The 15,622-nt window shown below is 44.6% G+C and overlaps 1 protein-coding gene across 5 annotated transcripts in view; it reads left to right on the top strand.

The window, feature by feature from the left end:
* The window catches only part of CORO1C (coronin 1C), an 85,359-nt gene extending 72,310 nt beyond the window's left edge, over positions 1-13,049 (top strand). For all 5 annotated transcript variants that reach the window (XM_003832518.4, XM_063593626.1, XM_034934413.3 and 2 more), the window contains 6 exons: positions 780-899; positions 3,719-3,823; positions 5,738-5,883; positions 9,139-9,196; positions 9,309-9,554; positions 10,641-13,049. In XM_003832518.4, coding sequence (XP_003832566.1) covers positions 780-899; positions 3,719-3,823; positions 5,738-5,883; positions 9,139-9,196; positions 9,309-9,554; positions 10,641-10,760 — 795 coding nt within the window. In that variant the 3' untranslated portion in view covers positions 10,761-13,049. The remainder of the gene's footprint in view (positions 1-779; positions 900-3,718; positions 3,824-5,737; positions 5,884-9,138; positions 9,197-9,308; positions 9,555-10,640) is intronic.
* The last annotated feature ends 2,573 nt before the right edge of the window (positions 13,050-15,622 follow it).

Here is a 15,622-nt window from a genome sequence, read left to right as displayed (position 1 = left end):
AATAAATAAATAAATGCGCGGGGCGAAAAGCAACAGGTTCTCTCATCAGCTCAGTGTCTTAGTTTCTGCCACCCAAACTGGACCTCAACAAAATCACATACCTTGACAAAAGATGGACATTTGGGTCTTCAGTCAGTGTTGAAACTACACATAGTAAGTCTGAGAAGTCCTCATTTGCCACACTCTGAGGCCCTTCCTGAGATGTGGTTGTTCTTTGGCTGCATCTCTTTTCAAGAGTTGGGCAATGATAGTAGCTGGTGCTTACTGAGCCCTGGGGACTTGCCCAACCCTGTGTTAAGTGTTTTCTCCACCCGACATCTTCTAAGGGTTGTCCTAGTGCATTCATTAAACTACTGAGGTCAAGGAAAGCGTTAACTAGACAAGGCTTCTTTCTGCCCTATGATATTGGTAGAAATGGTAGGGCATGCCTAATCTCCTTATGTTATTATCCTCTTGAGAAACAAACATTTGTCAGAGTCCTTTCATGTGTTTTATTTTCGCAGTGCATAGACTTGGGTTGGCAGCAGGCTATGGTGGAGAGAGCGAGTCTTCTGAGTTAAATCCTGGCATTCTTGCTGCCTCACAGAGGGACCTTGACCAGATCACATAGTATCTCTTTGTTTCCTCATCTGGGGAAGGGGGATGGTTAACACTGACCTCCCTCCCACACCCAGGTGAACATGAATGGCAGTTGGTGAGGTTGGATCTGTGCCCGAGTTTCTCCACTCACCTTGTCTTCTTGCAGTTTAATGTGTGGCATGTGCCTTTTTGCTCTCCAGGAGAAGGAGAAAGCACATGAAGGAGCAAGACCCATGAGAGCCATCTTCCTGGCCGATGGCAATGTCTTCACCACTGGGTTCAGCCGCATGAGCGAGCGGCAGCTGGCTCTCTGGAATCCGGTACGCCCTCCCCAGCCTTTCCACTTGCTTTCACTTGAGCTTTCTCTCTGTTCTGAGCAGGTCTTCCAGTGAGTAAGTAGATTATGGGATTCTTAGTGTAGTTTTCTAAACGCCTGATTGTCTTAGATTGGATGTGAAGTTCTTATCCTCGTTGGAGACTTACTGGTAAATGTATTTCAAAGACATACTTTTGATACTCCTGAAGAGGCTGTTGACTATATATATATATTTTTTATTTTTTAAATTTTTTTTAATTTTTATTTTTTTTATTGGTCATTCTTGGGTGTTTCTCGCAGAGGGGGATTTGGCAGGGTCATAGGACAATAGTGGAGGGAAGGTCAGCAGTTAAACAAGTGAACAAAGGTCTCTGGTTTTCCTAGGCAGAGGACCCTGCGGCCTTCCGCAGTGTTTGTGTCCCTGGGTACTTGAGATTAGGGAGTGGTGATGACTCTTAACGAGCATGCTGCCTTCAAGCATCTGTTCAACAAAGCACATCTTGCACCGCCCTTAATCCATTTAACCCTGAGTGGACACAGCACATGTTTCAGAGAGCACAGGGTTGGGGGTAAGGTCATAGATCAACAGCATCCCAAGGCAGAAGAATTTTTCTTAGTACACAGCAAAATGAAGTCTCCCATGTCTACTTCCTTCTACACAGACACAGCAACAATCTGATTTCTCTATCCTTTCCCCACCTTTTCCCCTTTTCTATTCCACAAAACCGCCATCGTCATCATGGCCCGTTCTCAATGAGCTGTTGGGTACACCTCCCAGACGGGATGGTGGCCGGGCAGAGGGGCTCCTCACTTCCCAGAAGGGGTGGCAGGGCAGAGGCGCCCCCCACCTCCCGGATGGGGTGGCGGCCGGGTGGAGGCTGACCCCCCACCTCCCTCCCGGACGGGGTGGCTGGCCGGGCGGGGGCTGCCCCCTACCTCCCTCCCGGACGGGGTGGCTGCCGGGCAGAGACGCTCCTCACTTCGCAGACGGGGTGGCTGCCGGGCGGAGGGGCTCCTCACTTCTCAGACGGGGCGGCTGTCGGGTGGAGGGGCTCCTCACTTCTCAGACGGGGTGGCTGCCGGGCGGAGGGGCTCCTCACTTCTCAGATGGGGCGGCTGCCGGGCAGAGGGGCTCCTCACTTCTCAGACGGGTCGGCCAGGCAGAGACGCTCCTCACCTCCCAGACGGGGTCCTGGCCGGGCAGAGGCGCTCCTCACATCCCAGACGGGGCGGCGGAGCAGAGGCGCTCCCCACATCTCAGACGATGGGCGGCCGGGCAGAGACGCTCCTCACTTCCTAGACGGGATGGCGGCCGGGAAGAGGCGCTCCTCACTTCCCAGACTGAGCAGCCGGGCAGAGGGGCTCCTCACATCCCAGACAGTGGGCGGCCAGGCAGAGATGCCCCTCACCTCCCAGACAGGGTGGTGGCCGGGCAGAGGCTGCAATCTGGGCACTTTGGGAGGCCAAGGCAGGCGGCTGGGTGGTGGAGGTTGTAGCTAGCTGAGATCACGCCACTGCACTCCAGCCTGGGCAACATTGAGCACTGAGTGAACGAGACTCCGTTTGCAATCCCGGCACCTCGGGAGGCCGAGGCTGGCGGATCACTCGTGGTCGGGAGCTGGAGACCAGCCCGGCCAACACAGCGAAACCCCGTCTCCACCAAAAAAATACGAAAACCAGTCAGTCGTGGTGGTGCGCGCTTGCAATCGCAGGCACTCAGCAGGCTGAGGCAGGAGAATCAGGCAGGGAGGCTGCAGTGAGCCGAGATGGCAGCAGTACAGTCCAGCTTCGGCTGGGCATCAGAGGGAGAGCGTGGAAAGAGAGGGAGAGGGAGACCGTGGGGAGAGGGAGACCGTGGGGAGAGGGGGAGGGGGAAGGGGAGAGGGAGGGGACTATATTTTTTAAAAAGAATGAAGAATCTAGTGTTTTGGATTTGGGAAATAAGTTCATATTTCATAAATAATATGATCAGTTGTCTAAATCAAAATAGTCATGCTTGGGAAAATGTTCATAATTAGCTTAAGTGGGGAAAAATACAACATACATTCTATCTCAATCTCTGTGTGTACATGTGTCGGAAGGAAATAGATCAAAATGATAATAGCTTCTGCCACCCACTGGGCTGTAGGATTTTGGAATATGGAATGATTTTTATGTTCTTTTTTATATCTTTCAACTTTTTAAAAGCACACATATTTTATAATTAAAGAAGTACTTTTAAAAAACAAAATAGGGTGGGCGCAGTGGCCATTCCTGTAATCCCAGCACTTTGGGAGGCTGAGGTGGCTGGATCACCTGAGGCCGGGAGTTGGAGACCAGCCTGGCCAACATGGTGAAACTCTGTGTCTACTAAAAATACAAAAATTAGCCACGGGTGGTGGCATGTGCCTATCTATAATCCCAGCCCTTGCGAGGCTGAGGCAGGAAAATCGCTTGAACTTGGGAGGCGGAGGTTGCAGTGAGCCGAGATAGCACTACTGCACTCCAGCCTGGGCGACAGAGGGAGACTCGGTCTTTAAAAAAAAAAAAAGAAAGAAAACAGTAACAAAGGAGAAGGGCTTTCTCATCATTGTCATGAAATCACGCTGATGTATGCGCGCATTATGTTGTCAAATCAGTGAAATTTTGTGAGTTGGATCTCATTTAGCGTTCCTGTTGCTGTTTCCATGTATGAGTATTGTATGTGCATAGTTCAAACTTCTGTTATTCTAGGAAAATGGCTCGCTTAATTGGGATAGAAGAATATATAATAAGGTTATAAAAATTTATTTTTAAAAAAATGTATACACACACATATATGTATTATTATTATCTTCCCCCCAGAAAAATATGCAGGAACCAATTGCTCTTCATGAGATGGACACTAGCAATGGGGTGTTGCTGCCTTTCTATGACCCTGACACCAGCATCATTTACTTATGTGGAAAGGTAAACAGTAATTTTGATGTTTGGTGTTAAATCCTGTAAGTGGAAACATTTATCCTTCAGAGATTTAGAGGGCGGGCAATGTGTTGTATCTGTTTAATTTTTCTAATTTGTGTGTGTATGTTATAAGCCAAGGACAGATAATTTGGTATTTTTAGGGCTTGAGACTGGACTGTGTGCAGCTTGCCAGTTGTGCAGTGATAACACGCCATGTTGCATACTTTTGACTGAAGCAGTGGTTGGGCTGGGGTATTGGGGAAAATGCTCCAATCAGGGCACTCTTGTGAAAAAAAGAAGATACACTGGTGTTTCATCTTCACCTAGCAGTGCTACCTGATTGGTGATTTTAGATTTATCTGTACTTATGTCAGGGATGGGCAACCAGTTGGCCACATCTAATGCTGAAATTTGTTGGATAACCCTAGATGAGCATGTGTATACTTAGTACCACACACCATGGACTTGGAAGGAGAATGGTGCTTTCTGGATGCAAACTTTTGAGGGCCTCAGAGACTCTCCAGAGGGTTCTTATTCCTGGGGTTCAGTGCTAGGGCTCTGGGCTTGAAGATATGAGGCCTGACTAAAGCTCAGGGGTGATAACAGTTATAGGGAGACTCCAAACTGAACTCCAAAAACCTTCCTCCTGCCTTATGAGCTCAGCATACCTAGACTGTGGGTAGCTTTATTATTTCATTTTTGTAAGTGGGAACCTTATAATTCCCTTTTTTTTCTTGTAGGCTCAATTTCCCTTAGAACTTTTTGTAGTTGAAATAAATGAATTAATAACAGTGGAGCTGTTGAGGTAGTCCCTAGACCTGTTAGATAGCCCTTCACTGGGTGGTAAAGCTGGTGTTTGCTTTTCATAGCTGATTGAGCATGCTGCAGACCTGCTTTACATTTTTATAGGTCATTGTTTTAGAAATGGAGATCTTGTCTGTTTCCTTGAAAGCCATTTTACTGCAGATGTTAACAGGTGCTAAGTGCATTTACCTTGCTGTTGTTGCCCTTGACTGAATTAAAACAAACAAAATGAGCAGTTACTCAGATATTAGTAACATGAGATGGAAAATTCTTTTGGGCATGCAGAAATGACTAGTAAGGGTTTAGCTTCTTTTCCATTGCTTTAGATATCTCAGTCATTGAGACAAATGGAAATCATGAGAACTGGGAGCACTGTTGAGGCATGATACCACCTAGCTATTTTTGTCTTCTTCTTTCTTACATATATGTATATCTCCTCTCTGCCAGACAAGATTGCCGTCATTGTTCAGGTTGGTGTGACTGTGTGACAATTATTTGTACTTAGACTAACATATGCTTCAGTACTCAAAGATATCTGACTATTCTAAGCAAGAAAGTAGTAGAATTGTACACATTGCCATGAGATGGCACTTTCTGAGGATACTCACTAAAACTGAGTTTCTTCATTAGAAAAATCTCACTTTTTATCATCATCTCAGTGCCTGGTATTGGTGCCCTTAGGTCTGTGAACAGCATTGCGTTATGCCAGTAAATGAATACTTAAATCAATAATTGCATTCTCAGCAGTCCTCTTAGTCTTTGTTTGTTTGTTTGTTTTTCAAAGTTGAATTGCAATGTAGCTGTTTGGCAGAGGCATTAACATTTTTGCCCTAACCCTGGCCTGGTGCCTAGGCTCAGGGGAGTAAAATTAGAGCCAGGAGCCAGGAGGCTGAGGAGACCACTTAAAAGGCATGCTAGCATTTGATAAGTAAGGGGTTACTTTGTGAGGAAAATAAACTTTTATATGCTTTAGGCAAGCCTCTTTATGAGGAAGAAAAGGTCAGCTACTGAAGCGGGGTCCCAACTACTGCTGGGTTTGTAGAGGAGAGAGACACCCCCATAATCCAGATGTTTCAGTTAACAATCAGACACAGACTTGTCTCTGGTTTCTTACAGGGTGACAGCAGTATTCGCTATTTTGAGATCACGGATGAATCCCCGTACGTCCACTACCTCAACACGTTCAGCAGCAAGGAGCCTCAGAGAGGGATGGGTTACATGCCCAAGAGGGGACTTGATGTTAACAAATGTGAGATTGCCAGGTAAAGAATCGAGATTGTCAAGTATTCTAGGTTGGTGTAACTGTGTGACAATTATTTGTACTTAGACTAGCATATACTTCAGATCTCAAAAATATCTGACCATTCTGAGCAAGAAAGTAGTAGAATTGTACACATTGCCATGAGATGGCACTTTCTAAGGATATCACTAAAACTGAGTTTCTTCATTAGAAAAAAATCTCAAAAAAAAAAAAAAGAAAAAAAAAGAAAAAAAATCTCACTTTTTTTTTTTTGAGACGGAGTCTGGCTCTGTTGCCCAGGCAGGAGTGCAGTGGTGTGATCTCAGCTCACTGCAACCTCCGCCTCCCTGGTTCAAGCAATTCTCCTGCCTTAGCCTTCCAAGTAGCTGGGATTACAGGCGCCCACCACCACACCCGGCACATCTCACTTTTTATCATCACCTGAATGCCTGGTGATACCAGAGCAATACAGCTACAAGAAATTCTATGAAGCCCAAGTCTTTCTATCGTTGTGTGTACTGTGGAATTAATACCTCATTTCCCGCCCATATAACTGAAGTGCAACAATGAAGCAGCATAGCTGGGGTGTATTGCACACCTACTGAAATAGTGAAACATGCATCTTTAATCTTCAAACTGAGGCCATGGTCAGCGTTCCCTGGTGGGCAAGTAGGGAGAGCCTGGCTCGGGGATGGAAAAGTGGGTGGTTTTCCTACCCTATGAGTGGAAGAACCAGAGTCAAGACTGTATTTGGGGCCCCACTGGTCCTAAAATAGAGAAACCAAAGGTCCTATAATGGGGCGGTAGGTTAGCTTGATTTAGAAAGTTCAGCTATGATATAATTTCTACCTTTCTGTACTACTTCTGATTTTTAGAAAATTCATATTCTAAATGCTAGCAGGCTTCCTAAGGGACAGGCTTTTTTCTCATGCTAGTCAACAAATATATCCTCTGAGACTCAGTGACCACTGGCCATTTCAAACAACAGAATAATTAGCACTACATCATCACATATAAGGTCGTACCAAACATTTGTGTAACACTGTGTTTATGTGGACTTTTAAAACGCTTGCTGTTCTGGTCTCACAATTAAAGAATTGATACTTACATCTTCCAAATAAAAGGAAGAGAATTTTTATAAGCCCCTTTTTTATATTAATCTCTACTAAAAATAAAAAATTTGCTATGTGTGGTCGTGGGTGCCTGTAATCCCAGCTAATTGGGAGGCAGAGTCAGGAGAATCACTTGAACCCAGGAGGCGGAGTGAGCCGAGATGGTGCCACTGCACTCCAGCCTGGGCAACACAGCGAGACTCCGTCTCAAACAAACAAAAACAAACAAACCAAAACTCTCTATGTGATTTTTTTTTTAGTTGGAATAATGAAGGAAAGCTGTTAAAGATAATTGAAAATTGTGGTTTAAACCAAACTAATCAAAATATGGTTCAAAATAGACTGAATTCAAGTTTATGATTACATCCAGTATTTCGAAACACATTTGTTGTCATCTAAAAGTTCGACAGACTATAAACACAGTTGTTCGGAATGTCTCCGATTTATGAAGTGTTTCTTGAGCATTTATTGTATGCCAGGACTGTGCTAAATATGCTACTTGCTACCTCTTACTTTTCATAACAATCATATGTGGTAGGTGTAACTTTTATCCCCATTTTATGGATGAAGAACTTAAGGCTTGGTGAGGTTGTCACACTCTCGTGGGTTTTGGTAGTAGAGCTGGAAGTCAAAGCCAAGTCAGTCTTTTTATTGGCTATACTAACCACAGAATTTTCATTAAATCAGTCTTTAAAAATGTTTTTGGGCCAGGAGTGGTGGTTCACCCTGTAATCCCAACACTTTGGGAGGCCAAGGTGGGAGGATCACTTGATCCTGGGAGTTCAAGAGCAGTATGGACAATCTAGTGAGACCCTGTCTCTACAAAACATTAAAAAAATTAGCCAGGTGTGGTAGTATGTACCTGTGGTCCCAGTTATTCCAGAGGCTGAGGATTTGGCTTGAGCCCAGGAGGTCAAGACCTCAATGAGCTTGTGCCACTGCACTCCAGCCTGGGCGATGGAGCAAGACCCAGTCCCAAAAAAAAAAAAAAAAAAAAAAAAAAAAGGTTTTTGGTTTATCTGGGACTCTTTTAGTTTTTGGTTGAAATAGTAAAGAGGCACATTTGACACAACCTTCCTTTTAAAGAGGATGATGATTTTATAAACCTTTACCACCCTGAGCTCTACTCAGCTTTTGTTCCCCTGATGCGTTAGAGCGGTGTATCTGCCAGGTTGTCTTCAATGGACTCCTGCCCAGTTTCAGATGCCAAAGGCTGCAGGTTTCCAGGAGAAATGGTTTTGCATATTTGATGTGGCTGTGTCTTCTCTGACTTAAACTCTTGGAATTCAGAAAACATTTCCCCAGCAGCATTGACGCCCACACTCAACTCCCCCCTTGCACACCAGCCGTTTGATCTGGTGATCTGGCCAGGATGCTCACTAAGGCTACCTCTCTTGCCAGGAGCTTTAGAGACTTTTTTTGTTGTTTCCCGTCTTGACTGAAAAAGAAAATTGGCTTGACCTTATCAGGGTCATCATAAGAGAAGTCATTTCTGGTCTGTTTAGTTCTCTTGTAGGATACAAATAAAAATGTTATACCTTTCTTCCCCATTACAGAGCTCTTTGCTCCCTTCTTCCAGTATTACAGTGCAAGTGGCTTTACATTCTCTTTCCACATTTTGGATAGTTTCACATTTTTCTTGAGTGTCATGTACGATGTGGTTTGCTAGGATGAGAAAATCATAATCCTAGGATTGTTTTCTTTTGCTTTCTAAAAGTCATATTTATACTTACATGTTCAACCACCTCAAGCTGGCAGAAGACCTTGTACCCGCGTTGTAGATACAATCTAACAGATGTGTGTTCTCTCCTGTATGTTGACATGGTAATTTTTTCACAAGTGAGTCAGTTTCAGTGTTGCTATTATTTCCACCACAGTTGGTCTGCCCCCCAGATAATTGGCATTTGTCATCATCATACGTAGACCTCTACTCATGGTTCTTGTCTCCAGTCTGCCAGTTCCTAGCATAGTGACTCTCGGCTTCCGTTCTCTCATCTGTCAACCGGGAACACTAAATTCTGCCTATTCCCGGGGTGGATCAGATGTGGGGATGGGTAAAGAAGCACTTGACATTTCAGACAGCATTGTAGAAAACTAATTATTCATCCTGTTAGTCAGCCTCATATTTCACTTAATGCAACTTTGCCTTTATTTCCCCTCTGAAGATTCTTCAAACTTCATGAGAGAAAGTGTGAACCTATTATTATGACTGTTCCCAGGAAGGTGAGTGCTGAGTTTTCTAGACAATCCATATTTTAAACAAATGTAAAAATAAAATTCAAAAATCCCAGGCCTTTCTTCTTCCTTACCCACGGGTGCCAAATGTGTCTTGTAGTCTGACCTTTTCCAAGATGACCTGTATCCTGACACAGCGGGGCCAGAGGCCGCGCTGGAGGCAGAAGAGTGGTTCGAAGGCAAGAATGCAGACCCAATCCTCATCTCCTTGAAGCACGGGTACATTCCAGGCAAAAACAGGGATCTCAAGGTGGTCAAGAAGAACATTCTGGATAGCAAGCCCACTGCAAACAAGAAGTGTGACCTGATCAGCGTCCCCAAGAAAACCACAGACACGGCCAGTGTGGTGAGGACCAGTGGAGTGTAGGGGTGCTTGGCTGGTTCAGGCTTTATCCTCTAGAAAGCCCTTGTGGTCCAGGGCGTCGGCGAGTACTGTCCCAGATGGGTGCTCAGGGGTTTTCAGTAAATGAAAAAGTGGGAGAAGGTCCTCGGTCACGTGATGGTGGTGGTTTGTGGCAACACTTGCTTCCTTTAACGGAGTTAAAGCTCCTTTAGCCCCATTAAAGGAGCCAAGTGTGGCCACAAACCACCATGATTGGGATAGGTATCAGTTTCCTCCTATCTCTCAGTGTGAACAGGAGCCTCTTAGGTTTTTCCTGTCTTTTGCCAAACTAGTTAAACCCTTCTCTGATTTGGGTAGAAATAAAATATCATGGGAGTGTGGGGTCATAGGCACCAGGGAGAGGAGGTCCCTGGAAGGAGGGAGTGGCACGTGTTCAGATGTAGCTGAGTGGCTACGACAGAAGGATCTGGCGGTGTGGGGCTGGCAACAAGGGGGATTTAGGCAAGAGCCCTTTGGGTGGGGAATTGGGAATCAAGCCTGCCTTTGACTCGCTGCGGCCACTGGAGAGTGCTGCTGTTGCCGGGAGAGCAGGTCCTGGGTAAGAGAGAAGGAGTGGACACACAGGGCAAGGGTTTCCCTCCCAAGAAGGAGCCTCCCTCACAGATGGCAGGAGCTCTGTAGCCTCTGGGAGAGTCACCCCTCTCTCTGGTCAGATAGAAGTTACTCTTGATGGAATGATTGGGGTGGTTAGGACGTAGGACACTGTTGAAGGAGCCTGTTTTGTCTTATAGTCTAACTGTGACCCAGGAGACCCTTTGTTTGAGTAAATGCACAGGCTTCGGGATCAGAAGTGGCACTGTGACACTGTGACACACTGTTGTTTTGCCACGGGATCTCAGATAGATCAGCCAGTGCTCATTGCATTCAAAGCCCCAGACATACTAGGGCTTTGACTTCTCTTTTCAACTTGGTGACTATGGCTTGCCGTTTGCAAAATAGAAAACTACATTTTATATCTTACAAGTTTTGAACAGTGTTGAACTTTGTTTACTGCATTTTAATCACTGCCTCCTTTTTTTGTTTTCTTAGCAAAATGAAGCCAAGTTGGATGAGATTTTAAAAGAGATCAAATCTATAAAAGACACAATCTGCAATCAAGATGAGCGTATTTCCAAGTTAGAACAGCAGATGGCAAAGATAGCAGCCTGAAGGTCCCACCCCCACCCCTACAGAAAAAATGGGAGCAAGAACTTGTGCTTGGGAGCTGGTTGTTGGTGTGGTCCTAGGGAGGGCGGAAAGGGAGGCACTGCCATTTGGAGACATTCCATTTCAGATTTGTCAACCAGCGATAGGCCACATTCCAGTAAGAACTCAATTTGTCTCCCAAATTTGCAGAAACAAAACGTGATTTAAAAGCTGAGCTTTTTATCAGAAAGCTTTTTTGATGTTTTAAGTGTTATGTGACTTGTTGAACTTTTTAAAAAGTGCTACTTTTAAAATCCCAGATACTCTGAATTTTAGAAAACAAACTAATTCTGATTGTGTCGTGCCCAAGTACCCTTTTTTTTTAATGAATAGGGACCAATGCCACATTACTTTTTATATTTCTTTCTTTTTTAATGTTGCCAAAACCAAAAGTAGCTTTGTTTTCCTTTGTATTTTGCTACTTTGCAGTATTTGTGTGTGGTTTTTTTTTTTCCTTAATTTGAAAGGGACAGCACTGTGTATGTTTATAAACTAAATGAAGATAAGATATTATTTTGTATAAACATTCATCTGAGAACAATCAAAGCAGTAGCCACATGGTGCTGGCTCCTTTGCAGCACAAACCTGGTCATTTTGATGACTGTACAACAGGAAGACTTGAAAAATCACGTGGATTCATATTACCACCGCTCTCATTTCATGGAGTCTTCTGATCAAAAAAGCTCACGTCGTATTTCTTCCTTTCCTTTCTCTTTTCTAGAAATTGGGTGTTTGTACCAGAATGGAATTTTGCTTCTCGGTTATCCTGTGCTTCAGATGATTATAATCTAACCCAAACTAGCATGTGTTTCTGCAGTTTGTTACACACCTAGGATCATATTGCATTCATCACTTTAAACATCGTGTTTCAGGTTTTGGTCAATACTTGACAAGGGTGCCCAGGACAGGAAGACGTGTACTGCTGAGTGTTCCTTCTTGCCCTTTTCAGCAGCTTGCCCAGCTCTTGAGTACAGTGGTGGGGACTAAAAATGTGGGCATGTGGAGAGGGGTATTTGCCCTGGGTGATCCTGTTTCCCTGTGCTGTCCCCATGCTGTGTTGGAGGAGGAAGTGGCTCTCCTTCCACCAACAAAGCTCCTGCTCTACCCTCTTCCTCACATGTGCTGCGACCTCTCTCAGGGCTCCCCCAGCCATTCCTTCTTTCCTTCCTGCCTTTTAGCTCTAACCACATTAAGCTAAGACAAGGCCAGAGGGTGCGATTAAATGAGTATTGAGACTGAGGAGAATGATAGAGAGTGAAGCAGAAACAGGAGCGCAGACCTCTGCTGTAGCTTTAATGCATACAAACATGTCCCTCCGCACAACTAACCTGCCCTGCCTCTCCATCTCGCACCAAGGCTGCGTCAAAGCACAGAGGCTCCCCGGACTCGGAGGGGGCCAGAGACTGAGCTCTGGTCGCCTGTTCATTCCTCGGTTAGCTGGAACTTTGCCCCATTTCCAGTTTCTTATAGTGCATGCTTGGGAAACAAGATTTAAGGAGCCTCTGTTTTGGAAGGGCTGTCTGTGATTGAACGTGAAATGTGTAGTGCCATTGGGACCACGAAGGGAATTCTTGCACATGCTCGTGCTGGTGTGGGCATGGGACTGGCTGGAAACGTCTGTATGCAGGGAGCCAGGGTGAGGGCAGAGTGTGGTGACAGCCGAACTTGGAGTAATGTCCGTGTAGAAAAAGGACCATGTTCTTATCCAGCCAATACTGGGAGTGCTGTCTCCACAATTTCAGGGCATCTGAATGTTTGATGTGGTTTTGTGTGTGTGTGTGTGTGTTTAATATTGAAGTGGATCATGAGATGTAAAGAAAACAATAATGGCAATGACTTATATTCAAATCTGTATTTGTTTCTTTATCAATGTAATCTGCTGAGGACCTTTTGTCTAAGATTCAGAAGTGTTTTAAGGTTCTGATATCGAATTAATGAAGTAAAGTTGTTGATGGTGGTGAAACACCGTAGGGCATGTGGTTCAAAGAGAAGCAGGAGGGCAAGGGAAAGTTACCCTGGTCTTAGTTTGTAGCTTATGACTTATTTAATGAATGGATGCCCAGCCAAGCTCAGAGTAGGTGCCCAAAGCATTGTGGATTATTTTCCTGTTTTGTCTTTTTTTTTTTTTTTTAAGCCGTGACATCCCAGAAGAGGACAGTGAATTACTCCTAGGTCGGCTCTTATAGAGTGGCCATAGTGTTCTGTCAAAACACTTGCTTCCATTTTCAGAGATAAAAATCATTGATTACAAAATGGTGTTTGTGTTTATTTCACGCCTTGGCTGTCTGTGAGGCAGCCCCCACCTCTCTGCCTGACATAGCTTCTCTGACTTTGGTGGACGAGCACGGTGCCATACTCCTCTCCGGGGGTAAGTACAGGGGAAGTGCGTGTGGGTGGCTCAGTTCAAGTACAAGTGAGGTCTCCAAGCCAGTCAAGCACTGTGTTTTGGCTTCCAGCAGACCTGAGCCTTTGGATCCTGCCTCAGACCTTTGCCAGCGGTGTGTCCTGGGATGGGGTTCCTAATCCTTCTGAGTCCCTTTTCTTGAAAGGAGGATGATAATTCCATGTAGTTCAGATGAGAGGAATACCTGTGTGGCCACACAAACAACCCTCGCTGCATGGCCGCTACTGTTACTATTATGAGTTGATTTTCTGACAGAGTCTTTGAAAGCACTTTTTCTTCAATAGAAGCAAAATTCTCTTGGCTCAGCTGTGACTTTTATTCCAGCAGGCTTCCAGGGTCAGTTGAATTGCAGGGCTTCCCTTTCGCACTATGACATTGTCTCGTGACATTTCAGTGATTGTAGCGAAGAATTTCCCACTGTTTGCTTTTTCTGAATATGATGAATGGTCAGCATAAAGCTCCCCTTCCTCAAATGCCTTATCTTAAAGTTGCTTTAGTCTATGAGAAGAATGGCTGCCATGTTCTTGGTCCACTCGTGGCTGCAGGAAGTAGAAGTTGGCAGGGCTCTCTGTAGACCCGAGGTGCCCGCAGTCAGCCAGGAGACGCATGGTGGTCTGTTTATGACTAACTTGTTTTCTCACTCGGGCCACCTTGATTCTTTGCCAGAAGACCTGAAGGTCAGCATGCTGGCCCCAGACAGCCAGCCAGACCTCGTCTGGGGGGAACTTCCATTTTTTTTTTCAAGGTCACTTCCCTTGCTGTACTTGGTATTCTACACCCAGAAAAACTCTTTGTTGGCTCTTAAGAATCTGTTAACTCTAAGTGGCCCCTTCTCTTTCTGCGGGCACATTAAGTATCCCAGTGCTGGCAGTGGGTCACGGACGTGAGTCACCGTCAAGGGCACGCCTTTCCTGCTTCAGACAGGCAACCCTTGATGTCCAGGCTGGACAGTGCCCTTTGTGCTCTTTTATTCGTTAAAAAGAAGTCCCTTGCCAAAGAATGTAGGGGTGGCAGTCCTCTCCTGCGAGAAGCGGGTATGTGCGGGGTGGACAGCCTTTCCAGAGGGCAGTCTGGCAAGTGTATCAAAAGCCTTAAAGGTTTTCTTAAGACCCAAGATTCTCACCTTTGGAAATTTTGTCCCAGGGAACTAGTGGGAGGTATATTCAGGAATTAGAAGAGTAAAATGAACTCTGCAGAAGGGGGTCAGTAAGTTACTTGTCATATCCATATGTTATAATACTGTTCCATTATTTAAAGTTATTTAAAAAGAGTATTGAATAGGAAACATTAAAAAAATAGTAAAATAAAGTCAATTCCAACTTGGGTTTAAAATATATACCTACCTAGGTTGAAACATGAAAGTATATTATTTCTGGGTGCTGGATGTCACTACCAACTTTTTTCTGTGTATGCCAAGAGCCCTACAGTGAACTGTGTTGCTGATGTCAGCATAAAAAGTAAAAGTGTGTTTACAAAGTAATTCTCATCAGCTCTGTACCCCATGGAGTCACTCTGCAGTAAATGATGTTAGTTGGCTTATCCATTCAGAAGTAAAATGGGGAAGAAAGTGAAGTCCATTGGACCTCATAAGAACATTCAGGACCAGAACTTCTAGTGAGAAGTGGTTTCCTAATACAGATGTGTAAAACCAACCCCGAACAGATGGCTTGTGACAAACTTTTTAAAGGATATATGCATATACAGTGTATACTTATGTGTAGAATAAATACCAGAAATGTTGTTATTGCTATAGGGAGGTAAAGTTGTGTGTAATTTCTATTTAATCCTATTTTTCTGAATTTAGAAATTTCCTATAAATGTATTTATTCCCAGAAAGGCATTATTAAAATTAATGTATTAGTGATAAGTTAATAATTATTAAGATAAGCATAAATCAGTGGAGATGTTTGAAATGGTGCAGCAACATTTGGTTAGCTGTGGGGGCAGCAGGGACACCAATATACATTCTTAATGGAGTCCACAGTTAAAATAAAACCTTTTCTTTTTCTATTTAGAAGAAAGTCCCTTTTAATCTACACTTCAGACTAGAAAAAATGTAAGCCCTAAAGCAATGGAATACATCACAAAGGAAAAGACAGATTGGCTATATAAAAATTAAATTACGTAAGACTTTAATATGGCAGAAAACGAAGGTCATCGGAACTGGGAAATACGTTTTCTTCCAATATAGTAAGGGCTAAGTATACTTTGATATGCTTCATCTCAGCTGCAGCTGCTGCCTCTATTTGAAACGTGACGTGTGAAATGTTAAGTCCTAGGCAGCTGATGTGCAGATGGCAGCTGACCTCATCCCTCCTGCGGGAACCGAGTCCACCAGCAAATGGCTTATTCTCAACTTCGAACTTTGGGGTGTGGGGTGGGGTGGTGGTGTGTTCGCTAGGCGACACTGGCCGTGGTGTGC

This window comes from Pan paniscus, chromosome 10, assembly GCF_029289425.2.
Source record: "Pan paniscus chromosome 10, NHGRI_mPanPan1-v2.0_pri, whole genome shotgun sequence".
NCBI classification, from domain to species: domain Eukaryota; kingdom Metazoa; phylum Chordata; class Mammalia; order Primates; family Hominidae; genus Pan; species Pan paniscus.
The sequence above is the reverse complement of the archived record's forward strand: the minus strand, read 5'-3'. Positions and strand labels throughout refer to the sequence as shown.